This window comes from Aulostomus chinensis, chromosome 24 (assembly GCF_037954235.1).
Source record: "Aulostomus chinensis isolate RoL2024-O1b breed Wild chromosome 24, RoL_Achi_v1.0, whole genome shotgun sequence".
Classification (NCBI taxonomy): domain Eukaryota; kingdom Metazoa; phylum Chordata; class Actinopteri; order Syngnathiformes; family Aulostomidae; genus Aulostomus; species Aulostomus chinensis.
The window spans coordinates 6,631,227-6,643,810 of NC_141343.1; the positions used below are offsets into that span (position 1 = coordinate 6,631,227).

A 12,584-nucleotide genomic window follows, 5' to 3' on the forward strand; every position below is an offset into this window, starting at 1 on the left:
AAACATTGCAGTATTTTAACGATATTGGGGAGCGACTTTCCTACTTTCTCTCTCTCTCTCTCGCTCTCTCTTCAACAGCTATACTCTGATCGGCTCAGAGACCAGAGAATGTCTACCAAATGGCCAGTGGAGTGAAAGCTCTGCCCAGTGTGTCCCCCGCTCCTGTGGCCCTCCACCTGCCATCGACCACGCCGAGCCTTATGAGAGCCACCAGTTGTTCGGAGACACTGCTAACTACTACTGCACTGATGGATACACTGCTGGCAATAACTCCAAGATGATGTGTAATGCTCAGGGTGTTTGGGCACCCCCGGACGGAATGGAGGTCCCTCGCTGCATCGCAAACTTCTGCCTGCGTCCACCTGAACTTCCCCACGCCATTTTAGATTCAGTCAACAAACCAAAATACGCCAGTAACACTGAAGTAAGTTATAAATGTGAAGAGGGCTTTATGCTCAACACCACAGCGACACTGAGATGCTTGATGGGAGGAGAGTGGGATCCTTCGCCATATGATGTTGGCTGTGTGCCAGTGAGGTGTTCCCGGCCAGAGAGCATTGATCGGGGTTATGTGAGTGGAACAAACTACAGTTTCGGAGCCATCGTGGCATACAGCTGTGATAAAGGCTTCCTGATCCGAGGGGAGAAGAGGAGGATGTGCAAGGCTAATGGGGAGTGGGGAGGGGTTCTGCCCAACTGTGTTCCTGTGTCCTGCCCCCCCCCTCCTCCACTCAGGAATGGATATATCCAGGTTAGTTACACGGATACAACAGATTTAATACACACTCAAGAGGTTCTTGTTCCACTTAAGTGTTGCAATTTTTTTGTTTGGGTTTTGTGTTGTTTTGATCAGATTTAATTATTCAACAATTGCAATGTTTTACGTTAACAAACATTTTTTTCTTATTGTTATAACAGGAAATCTGATTAAAAAGTAAACATTACTGGGCTTACAAAAATATTCCACAAAATAAGTCAAAATAACCAACTGAAATCAATTTCTATGAACTTTGCCCCCATTTTTACTGTAATTTCTACAGAATTTCATATTCATTCTAGGGAAATACTGGGACGTTACAAACCACCAAAAGTCATAAAACAGCCCAACCTCCTATTATACCTCAAAATATGTTGTTTATGCAATGCTAAATATGTTTTTTTAGATTAAACTTGCCTCTGTTCATCCCCCTACAGGCCAGAGGTCGATTGACCTTCAACAGCAAGGTGATATACGCCTGTAATGCAGGCTACAGACTGGTCGGTCGTCCAGAGAGATTTTGCCAAGCCAATCGCCAGTGGTCTAACAACGACCCTCCCGCCTGTGTCCTTTTGACTTGTGACCCTCCTCCAGACATCGTTCATGGACATTATAGAGGCTCTGAGTTCCAAGTGGGCCGCAAAGTGGAGTATGTCTGTGACGAGGGTTATGAGCTGATCGGGGATGCCATCTGGACCTGTCTGAAGTATGGAAGGTGGGATAAGACAAGGCGTCCACGCTGCTCACCTGTGCAGTGTCCTGAGCCACCGCTGGAAGAAAACCACCTTGTTCTGAAAAGCCTGGACTCTGAATCCGGAACAGTGGAGTTATCCTGTGAGGACGGCTACGTCCTTGAGGGGGCTCGAATCCTCTGGTGTACACCATCACAGGAGTGGAATGACACCTTTCCTGTGTGCAAGCAGGTGTTTTGTGGGCCACTGCCTGAGGTATCCTTCAGTGGCCCTTCCACATCGTCACCCCCATTTCCTTTCAACTCTGTGGTGACCTACACATGCATGGATGGTTTCACTTTAAGAAAAGAAGGCTCTGTATCCTGTCTGTCCAGTGGACAGTGGAGCAGTCCTTACCCAGAGTGTATTCCTGTTGAATGCTCTCAGCCAGTGGAGATTTCAAATGGCATTGTTGATGTTCAGGGTCTTATGTATCTAAGCAAGGCACTGTACAGCTGTAGGACTGGATATAATTTAGTGGGGAACGCCACTGTCCTTTGTGGAGAGAAGGGACTCTGGATAGGAGGCGTACCCTCTTGCCGCCCAATTGAATGCTCAGTCCCTAAGCAGACAACAAATGGGAAAGTAGTCTACACTAAACTCCAATTTGGTCATAATGCTACCTACTCTTGCCGTCGTGGTTACCGTCCTCAAGGCCCAGAGACTCTTAAGTGCTTGGCCAGTGGGGAATGGGATTCTGAGCCACCTGCATGCATACAGATATCCTGCACCCCACCCCAAGCTATTGAAAATGGCTTCGTAGAGGGTCAGGATCACGGTTTTGGTGTCACTATTTTTTATAGCTGTTTCCCCGGCTTCCAACTTGTAGGTCAAGACCACCTAACATGTGAGGAGTTTGGCTGGTCAAGCTCTGTTCCAACCTGCGTACCCTCAGACTGTGGCCTCCCTCCGCACATTGACTTTGGGGACTATGTTAGGGTGGTGGAACCTAGGGCAGACTCTGGTACTACTTCTAAAGACACTGGAACATTAGCCTCCCCCATGGACTTGAGCTTCCTGTATGGAACGTTCATCGAGTATCGTTGCAACAAAGGCTACGACCTCACAAGTCCCACCAGACTTGTGTGTCAGGAGGATGGGGGCTGGAATGGAACGGCCCCTTCTTGTGTCCCAGCAGAGTGTGAGACACCACCTGGCCCGGAGCATGGCTGGGTGAATGTGACAGATACCTCCCTTGGCAGCATGGTCAAATATACTTGTGAGAAAGGCTATGAGCTTGTGGGAGAGCCTGTAAGACAGTGTCTCTCAGGTCGTCTGTGGACTAACGACGCACCTGTTTGTCGCCCGATTTCCTGCGGTGACCCAGGGACTATTACTAATGGCACAGCTCACGGTACCTTTGTGTATCCTGAGGTCCTGCACTATGAGTGTAACCCTGGGTTCATCCTCAAGGGTAGTGACTCTGTTACCTGCCAGGCAGATGGGAAGTGGAATGGACAGAAACCCTGGTGTGAGCCGGTGTCATGTGGTTCTCCTACAGTCCCCAGTGATATTACTTTTAAAGGCGATGAGTATACCTATAACATGGAAATTGAACTGAGTTGTCAGCCTGGTTTTCTCTTAAAAGGGAAATCTGTCAGTGTTTGCCAGGCTGATGGCACATGGAGTCATGGAAATCTGATATGCGTGCCTGCCCGCTGTTTGAAACCCTTGCCAATACCTAATGGCCATGTGTTGGGGTCAGAGTTTGACTTCAACAGTAAGGTAAAGTATGAATGTGATGAAGGATACACTATTAATGGAATTCCTACGCGTGTTTGTCAGTCTGATGGGCTTTGGGACAAACCGGCTCCCCACTGTGACATTATCAGTTGTGATCCACCTGAGGACATCAGCCATGGCTTCCTGAATGGCTCCAGCTTCAATTACGACGACATAGTGGAGTATGTCTGCTTTGAGGGTTACGAGGTAGTCGGGGATCCCATCCTACGCTGCTCTGCTCAAGGCTTCTGGGTGGGAACCGTACCTCAGTGTCGGCCCTGTCTATGTACTCTCCCTGTGGTGAAATTCGGTGTGGTTCTTGGTCGCGACCGAGCCTGTGGGGACCGAGTGCACTTCCAATGTGATGACGGTTACAAGCTGCTGGGACCCTCTCAGGCGGTGTGTGAGAAGGGAGGGGTGTGGAGCCCTGGGGTACCTGTGTGTGGCCGGGGGAGGTGCAGTGCCGCCCCGCCTACAGTTCCTCATGCTGTTTTGCAGGGCGGCACTGCCACCTTCCCAGACACTGTTATATACAGGTGTCGGCCTGGCTACCAGCCAAGGGGGTACCCGCACCTCTCCTGTGGGAGAGATGGGAGATGGGGCGAACCCAGAATCAGCTGTGAGCCCGTGAGGTGTGGAAAACCTCCTGATGTAGCCAATGCCCAGGTTGTCGGGGAGACATTCACCTTCCCAAACCAGATCACGTACAGGTAAATGTTAAAATAAGCACTTGAAATCTGTGTTCGCATTTACATTTCTCAAACACTCTGGTATTCCTTGTCCCCTCTTTGTCCAGTTGTGATGGTGGGTACGAGTTAGCATCACTGACGGCGACTCTGTCCTGCCAGAGTGACGGCTCTTGGTCCAAGCACAGCATCCGTTGCCGTCCCACTCCCTGCCTGCTTCCCACTAATTCCTCCATCCCCCATTTGGTAGTTAGCGGGAAGGAGCTCACCCCTGTTGGAAGCACCATCACCCTCTCCTGCCCTCCCGGCTTCTACCTGCAGGGGTCTGCTCTGGCTGAATGTCAGGTATTAAACATGTGTTATCTGGCTCTCTTAGATTCTTAATATTAATGTGACAAACTAATTGGAAAATGGTTAACTAAAACAAAGTTCGACCAGCCTGTTTACTCTTACTGAGACTCTTTGGCCAAACTGTGACAAGTAGCTGTGATGGACGGATGACAAAATTCCAGACAACAGATGGAAAAATCTTTAAACATTTTTCATTTTTAAACAAAAAAGAAACTAGTTATGATACTTTCCCACACTGTTTGTGTGTTCTATAATAAGGCGGGTGGAAGCTGGGCTCCAAGCATCTCATCTGTTTCCTGTGAGCTGGTGATGTGTGAAAAACCCCCTCCTCTACATCATGGTGTCATTGAGGGGGACAGCTACAACTATGGGGACTTCGTCACATACTCCTGCCTGCCTGGCTTCGACATGAAGGTACTGTTTATCACAGGGTTTCTGCTGTGGCGGGCTAAAATTTTGGGTAAACACTTGTTGCTTTATTGTGTAACCGAGCTCCAAGTTTACACCTTATCATGTCGACCTGTAAAAGATGTAATAAGTGTAAGGTCAACTCGTCATTCTGATAGATAGAACGGTTTTCTTCTCTGTTCAGCATTGTGGTTTTTAAAGCCTCCGGACAGCGCTAATGGCTAATCATCAGATTACAGTCATGTGATTTCCCCTCAGCTATCCTGAGGAGTGTGCAGTAACTGAGTAAACAGAAAGAGCTGAGTCACTCCTCCTGATGCACTGATAACCACTGATATTCTAGCTTCCTTATTGTAGAAGCCTGCCACCGTGTACTGATGCACTGAAGACAGACAGACAGGGAGAAAAAAACAGATTTTACAACTAAAAAAGATCAAAGTCCCATTTCACAGTTTAAAAATCATGATCATGCAGATGATAGTATCCTGCTCCCTTCTTTACAAATCAGTGTCAGCTGCACAGCGCGATGCTCAGTTTGTCTGCTCTTCTTTGTTCTCTTCGTCACAGGGAGACTCGATCCAGACCTGCCAGGGGGACAAAACATGGAGTGGTACGCAGCCAATGTGTGTTGGTACGTTTCTTAATGCACAAGAGGAAGACCTGAAGGATTCTCCTTGAAAACGTCAAATATTTAATCATATAGCTAAAAATCTTAAAGAGATACTTCACACACACACACACACACACACACACACACACACACACACACACACACACACAAAATAGCCTTTCGTGCTCATAAAGATTTTCCGCCCTCCTGCATTACTTGTGACTCCAGAGTGCAGAAGAGCCAGCCATGTCTATTTAGCTTGAAGCTAATGATGCCCCGTGGCAACAAACTACTAGTAATAGCAAAACTGTCTAAAAGCACGTCTTTAAAAAACTCTCAAACTCATAGCATGAAAACAGAGGCGTTATCGTTTGCTTTTTAGCTCAAACCAAAGTGTTTGTGGATGACAGAGCATACAGTTGGATAAAAAGATGTTAAAGATACCGAATGATCAGAATGAGGGTTTGTTGTTGGACAGTTCAGCTGTTATTGACTGCCAGTTGTCACTTGATTTAAGTTAAATACTCCATACGTGGCTGGCTCTTTCTGCATTCTGAAGTCAAAACAAAGTGATACAGGAAGGAAAAAAAGGCCTTTGCAAGCTCAGGACACCAATTTGTGAGAACCTGAAAGGCCAAACATGCTTTTTGGGTGAAATATGGCTTTAAAGCCAGGAACACAATCAAAGTTCAGTAACAAAGCCTGTGGAGCTCCATGCAAAGACAAAGGCTCAACTTTAGCTCAACTGCAGCTGTGCTAATCTCTCTGCAATGTCCACACCCCATTTAAGTCGTAAAGAAGTAAATAGTTAAACATAAAGCAATGTAAAACCAACATAAATGACTACATGGAGGGTGTTACCTCTGAATGTGATTCCACCTATGTCATGACACTTTTTTCTCATCTTTTGTCTCCCCAGCACAGTCCTGCGGAACCCCTCCCACAGTGAAGAATGCAGCATTCCAGGTGACAGGAGAGACTCACCTACACAATGCCAGCTATGTATGTAATGCAGGCCTGCGGCTGGTTGGCCCAAAGATCCTCACCTGTCTGGGCAATGGCACATGGAGTCTGCCAGTTCCTTCATGTGAAGGTGAACAGTAATAGGCAAACCTGTTTCTCATCAAACCCCTCCCACACACACACACACACACACACACAAACACACACATTCTATGCGCTACACCATTATGAATTTTTAACAAACTCTCATTTGTACATTTGATATGCTATCTTTCATGTCAGTAGTGGCTCAAGGTTGCGACAGCCCAAAGCACATGCTGCACGGTAAAGTGCAGGAGCACAGCCTGAACACTGGGCGTGCTGTGGAGTTCCAGTGTGACACGGGCTACGACCTGGTGGGAGATTCTCTGGTGGTGTGTATGGGGGGCGACACCTGGAGCTCAGCATTCCCCACTTGCCAACGTGAGACACCCTCTTTCTCTCTCTTTCTCTTTCACACACACACAAACACACACAGGCCGTTTACGACTCTGAACCACCGTGTCTCATTTACTTTAACAGGTGTCTTTTTTTGGTTCCTGTTTCTTTGTCAGTCCCTCAATCATTTAGCAAACATTTGCAATCTGGCGCAAGCAAACCGCAAACCTGCTTTGCAACATCACTGAGTTTTACTCTAAATTTCTCAACTTGAGTAACAATGAGTTAAAGAATTAGTCAGAGGAGCCAAGGACAGGTGGTCACCCTTTGAGGAAGAGCTGTTCTGGGGAATTGGAATATGAGGAAATGATGCACGTTTACGCATAGATAGCTAAAATAGAGTCTCGTTAACTGCAAAATTGAATATTTGAAAATAAAAGGGAAGTATAGATTGGACATAAACTAAATAAATTGGCAATGTCTGGAATAAAAGCTGTATGGAAAGTTTCAGCTCATCAGAAACCTATTGTACGCTACCTACTAGCACTGAACAGCACACGCCCAGTTAGCATGTTGAACCACGAGGGAGACGTTTTCCTGGGGTAAGAGCAGCTAACGCAGAGTGAACACTGGTGTTGGTGCAGAGCTCTGCATGCCTTGAAGGTGGATGGATCAGCTTCACATGATGACGTGATATTATGTCGGAGTCGCATTCACCACTGTGCTAACAGGTACAATCGAGACCTTAAAGGAACCAGAGATTAATCTGTAGTTTGTGTCCCTCACAGCTAAGTCTTGTCCCACTCCTCCTGGCTGGAGGGAGGTCAGCAGTAACGGACCCCAGGAGTTCTACGTGGGTCAGTCGGTCCGTGTGACCTGCCCCAAAGGTCAGCAGGTTAAAGGGGGCGGCACCATCACCTGCAGGCCAGACCAAACTTGGAGCCCCGTCAGCTCCGCGTGTGAGAGTACGTATGCTCCTTCTAGGTCCGCTGACTCACGTTTAGCTCTGCTCCTTCAGTCTCGTGACTAGGATGTGGGTCTACTCCGTGTCTCAGGCCCTGAGCTAGAACACCTGGCATGCTCCCCTCAGACTGGTGTCCACCGCCTCTCTCCACTTGCACGTCTCCGTCCACACTTGAGTCCATTTCTCTTTGTTGTTGTCCGTCTCTCGCCGAGCTTTTATCCAAACAAATGAGGCTGCATCAAACACCGTTGGTGTCCTGTATGCAGCACTAATTACGGCCACCTCTGCAGCTTCTATGGCAACCTTTGTCACATGGTCCTCTGATCTTTCTTCAGCGCGGTGAATTAGCAAAACAATGGCGCCTACGTTGCTGTGGCTCGATGTTCGCATGCTGTTTGTTCTTCTCTGCGCACGATGGTGGTCTGAGTCCTGTCGTGGTCGCAAGGGAACGCACACCTGAACTACCTGACATAAATGCATGATTGTTGGGCGTTTTCCCCTCCCTGTTGCCATAGCAACAGTGGATCATTTAGAGTCAAAGACACACAAACGGCAGCAGCAGAATCTGACACTAAGCCAGACTGAAAATGGAGAGGTCCAGCGAGTAATTGGTGGGTCATTCCATCTGGGCTGTTGTACAGGGGTGTCCTGTGGTCCCCCCCTCCATGTGGCCCATGGGGTGGTGCGGGGGGCGGTGTTCCAGTTCGGGGACGTGGCGGTGTACTCTTGTTTTGGTGGCTACGCCATGGAGGGCGTTGGAAGGAGCAGGTGTTTGGAGAACGGCACCTGGACGCCGCCTCCCACATGTCGAGGTAGAGAGTACACGCCTGTGTGTGTGTGTGTGAGACGGACAGGACGCTGTCTTCTCCTGCGTCATTTCCCTCCTTTTAACACGACACCACGCCGCTTTGTACCTTTGACGATCCTTTCCTGGAATGATGCTGCTTTGCCTCTTACTTGCTCTCTCTCTCTCTCTCTCTCTCCTCCTCTAACTGATCTCCTAACACCACTCACACGTCTACAGTATGACAGAGTTACTTCGGGGTGGTTTTGACGCTTTCTAATGTGTGACTCTGGAACTCTCTCCAGCCGGTTTAGAGCAAACTGGACAAAAAACCTATTTGCATCCTGTCATTTCTATTCCTCTGTAGCAGAGCTGCTCAAAGTGGGGCCTGCTGACCCAAACTGGCCCGCTGTAAGGTTTTATTTGTCCAACCAGATGCAGAAAAATTAAAGTGAATGCACTTGAAAAATGAAAAACGGCACCTTTTAGTAACTGGTGCTCCTTTTATTCAGCCTCTATTCAGTTTCATGCAAATCTTTTCTCATCTACTGTTTTTTCATTGTGGCATATACGTGTTTTTTTGTTATTTATTAAATTGACACCTTCAGACTGCTCCTCTGAGTCACCAAATCGATTAAATAATATACGTGTGTGTGTGTGTGTGTGTGTGAGAGAGAGAGAGAGAGAGAGAGACAGGCCTGTTGAACCGTCCCTGTTTGTTCAGGAGACTCCTTTCTCTCTCTCTGCATGTCTAACCCAAAAGAGAAACAGCATGACGTTCGTGCATGTTTCTCAACTCATGTGAACATGTTCTAGTATGTTAGCTTGCATGGCTGATGCACAGAAATAACCATTTCCTTTTCGTGTTGCACTGAAAAAAAGGATTGAACATTTTCTCTCTTCTGCTCTCCTCTGTGGCTCTTAAGAGGATTGTCTGTGCGACATAGAAAAGTTGAGTTGTGTGTGGTGCGCGCCTGTGTGTGTATGTGTGTGTGTGTGTGCACGCGCGGTGGGAAGCATTCCCCTAATGTGAGATGTTCTTGTGTGTGTGTGTGTGTGTGTGTGTGTGTCGTCTCTCACAGCGGTGTGTTGGCTGCACTGTCAGAACGGAGGTGTGTGTCAGCGGCCCAACACGTGCGCGTGCCCTGAAGGATGGATGGGTCGCCTCTGCGAGGAGCGTGAGTACTCGCTCGTCAGATCTAGTGACAGTGTTACTATGTTAACACAGAGATCCCAATTCAAACACCCACTAATGCTGGAATCCAGCCAGCTTGCCAAGCAGGCTTTAGCAGACAATAAAACACACACACACACACACGCACACACACACACACACACACACACACACACAGGGGCTGGGATAATTGAGTGGATCGGAGCTTGTTTTCAACTCTAGGGAACGAAATCTCGAGTTTTTCCATCGTGTTTTCGCTTTGATACGATTCTGGGCAAGGACCGAACACAGGTATGAGTCCGAAAGCACAAAAGTAAGCTAATGTCGTTGACCGGCCCGCCAGCGGGATTTTCACATGGGTTTGCAGTCACACAAGCATCAGGTGAGCAAGACATTTTAAAAGTTTTGTTCTATAAAATAAAACAGGTCAGCAAATGCTCCACTCTGGAATTTTGAAACCTTTTGTTCAGAAAGGCCGTTGCTAGCAAGTGGCTAAATCAAACCCCTCTGAAAGCAGTGCCGTTAGCATTAGCATTGTTGAACATCTAGATCCCTCATGTCAAATTTAAACTACATGCATGAAATGTGGTCAGTGGTTCACACTAGCTTGAAATAGTTAAGCACTTTGTTGTACGGTGCAAAAATATGTCAGTAAATCCTGCACTTGTGAATTTTGAAGGGTTTTTTGTGTCTCAACAGCAGGGGTTGAGAAGAAGGTGACCGTGAAGTTGATAGCGTGACGTTACCTTCAAACATTGGCGTTCACGCTTGACATCATAAGATCAGAGTTCACTTATGAAGTTTCGATTGCTCGACGCATCAACATATCGCATGACCCGCAACCCAACGTAAAAATCCCATCAGCTCGTTTGTCAAGGCAACTGGTTGGACTAGAAAACTCCATCGCCCCTGTGGCACGCTTTTTCAAATCTAAATCAACGATGACGAGTGACTTCTTGTTCCTCTGGCCTCTCGTAGCGATCTGTATCCTGCCGTGCTTGAATGGAGGGCGTTGCGTGGCACCCTACAAGTGCGAGTGTCCCAGCGGGTGGACGGGGACGCGCTGTCACACAGGTGAGTTGCTCCCATGTTTTCAGTAGTGGTGAGTGAGGATCCCCTCCATGTGTGATGTCATCAGAGGTTGTGGTTGTTTTTTTCCTTCTTCTGTTCATTTAAGTGATAAACTAAATACACTGGTAATCCTCTTGAGAGTTGATATCAGTGGGAACGGAGTGTAAATACCACAGGAATCTGGTTTCTTTACAGCCAAATATTCATTCATTCAGGCTGATACATTCATGCCACTATCTCTTTCATTATAATTCTGTTCTGCTTACAGTTACACACACACACACACACACACTGTGGGTTTATTAGTAATGCTACAAACCAGGAACTGAGCGCTTGGCCATCTGTGTGTCACAACTGTGCCTAGTTTCGTTCTTAAGAGGCTGCAGACCTTGGCGAGCACAAGGCGAGGAGCGCTCCTCTAAAGGGACATCCCCACAAAACAGATTGAGTCTTTACTGCTGCTTCAGGTCCTGTTAGGGTAAATAAATAATCAGAACAGGGCACACATCCTCCTCTCCAGTGCCCTCCTAACATATCTGTGCTTGGAGTAATCATGATTGTGTGTGTGTCTGTGTGTGTGTCAGCTGTGTGTTCATCACCTTGTCTGAACGGAGGTCGATGCATCAGACCGAACAGGTGCCACTGCAGTCCTGGGTGGAGTGGACACGACTGCTCCAGGTAAACACACACGCTCACGCACAACAGCGGCCATAAAAAAAAAGGAGCACTTCAAAATGCAAACTTCACCAAAACAAAAAAACAACAACAAAAAACAACAACTCTGACCTAGATAGTAAGTTCTCTATTTAGCTAAATGTTCACTCGAAAAATGTGAAACCTTTAGTATAGAGTTGCCATCTCAGAGTCTCGGGGGTCATCTTTGACATCTCAGCAGTGATGAATCTTTAATGTGGAAAACGTCTCCCAGAGCGATGACTGGCCTCCGGAGCAAGAACACAAAGTCCATTTGTATCGACGCATCACAAACAACAGCGAATGATTTATTTCCTCTCCAGGTCCATTTGCATCCTCTCTGTTACTCCTTCTCAGCGCCACTCAGAGCCTCTGTGCTGCTCCTCTGGCTGCTTTACTTTCTTTTGTAATGGAAATGGACCCGCAACTAACTGGAGCAGTTGGAGGTTACCGGGGTCACGTGGATTTGACTTGATGCTTAAATACAAAAATTACAACATGGGGGGGGGGGGGGTCCATCTTGACAAAAACAAAACAACCATTTGAAGAATAAAGTTAGAAGTCAGACGTTTCCCCACCTCCACTTCCCCTCAGCCACTTGATGTGACTACAGCTCACCTGGAGAGCAAAAGCCTAAATGAAATTCAAGTGATACTTCACCCCCAAAAAAGTGTATTTTGCATTTCAAGTATTCACAAACGTGTGCAGTTCTCCCTCCCGCATCACTTCCTGTGACTCCAGAATGCAGAAAGCGCTGGCTACTTATATTTAGCTTAAAGCTAATAGCGACCGACAGCTAACAACAACAACAAAGATGTCTGCGCATGAACTCAGTAATTCACAAGCACTTTGATTTGAGCTCAACAAAGAAACTAGAAACCCTCTGCTTAAGGGCGCTGAGCCTGTTGAACCAGCTAGCTTGCATTATTTCACGGTAGCATGATGGTCTATAGAGTAGAGTATGGAGTAGCATGGTAGGGTCTGAGTTCGTGTGTTTAGAGCTCAGATCAAAGTGTAGTGGATTACTGAGCATTCCACTGCTGGTGAAGAAATCAGAGGTGCACATTTCAGTTTGGCGACAGACGTTATTGGGCAGTTTGCTGTTGTTAGCCACCTTTAGCTTCAAGCTAAATACAGGCTGCTGGCTCTTTTTGCATTTGAGACTCAAAAAGAAGTGATGCAGCAAGAAAAAACATTTCTGTTCACTCAAGACACACACGAGTGAGCTCTTCAAAAGCTAAAACACTTCCTGG

General features: G+C 47.2%; 1 protein-coding gene across 7 annotated transcripts in view; it reads left to right on the forward strand.

The window, feature by feature from the left end:
* svep1 (sushi, von Willebrand factor type A, EGF and pentraxin domain containing 1) overlaps nt 1–12,584 on the forward strand; it is a 102,597-nt gene that overhangs the window by 88,829 nt on the left and 1,184 nt on the right. For 5 of the 7 annotated variants that reach the window (XM_086198118.1, XM_086198115.1, XM_086198113.1 and 2 more), the window contains 12 exons: nt 79–751; nt 1,195–3,920; nt 4,007–4,241; nt 4,506–4,661; nt 5,223–5,286; nt 6,185–6,358; nt 6,511–6,690; nt 7,434–7,610; nt 8,251–8,421; nt 9,476–9,571; nt 10,546–10,641; nt 11,223–11,316. In XM_086198118.1, the coding sequence (XP_086054244.1) occupies nt 79–751; nt 1,195–3,920; nt 4,007–4,241; nt 4,506–4,661; nt 5,223–5,286; nt 6,185–6,358; nt 6,511–6,690; nt 7,434–7,610; nt 8,251–8,421; nt 9,476–9,571; nt 10,546–10,641; nt 11,223–11,316 (4,842 nt within the window). The remainder of the gene's footprint in view (nt 1–78; nt 752–1,194; nt 3,921–4,006; nt 4,242–4,505; nt 4,662–5,222; nt 5,287–6,184; nt 6,359–6,510; nt 6,691–7,433; nt 7,611–8,250; nt 8,422–9,475; nt 9,572–10,545; nt 10,642–11,222; nt 11,317–12,584) is intronic. The other 2 variants (XM_086198117.1, XM_086198119.1) reach the window with 2 other exon arrangements.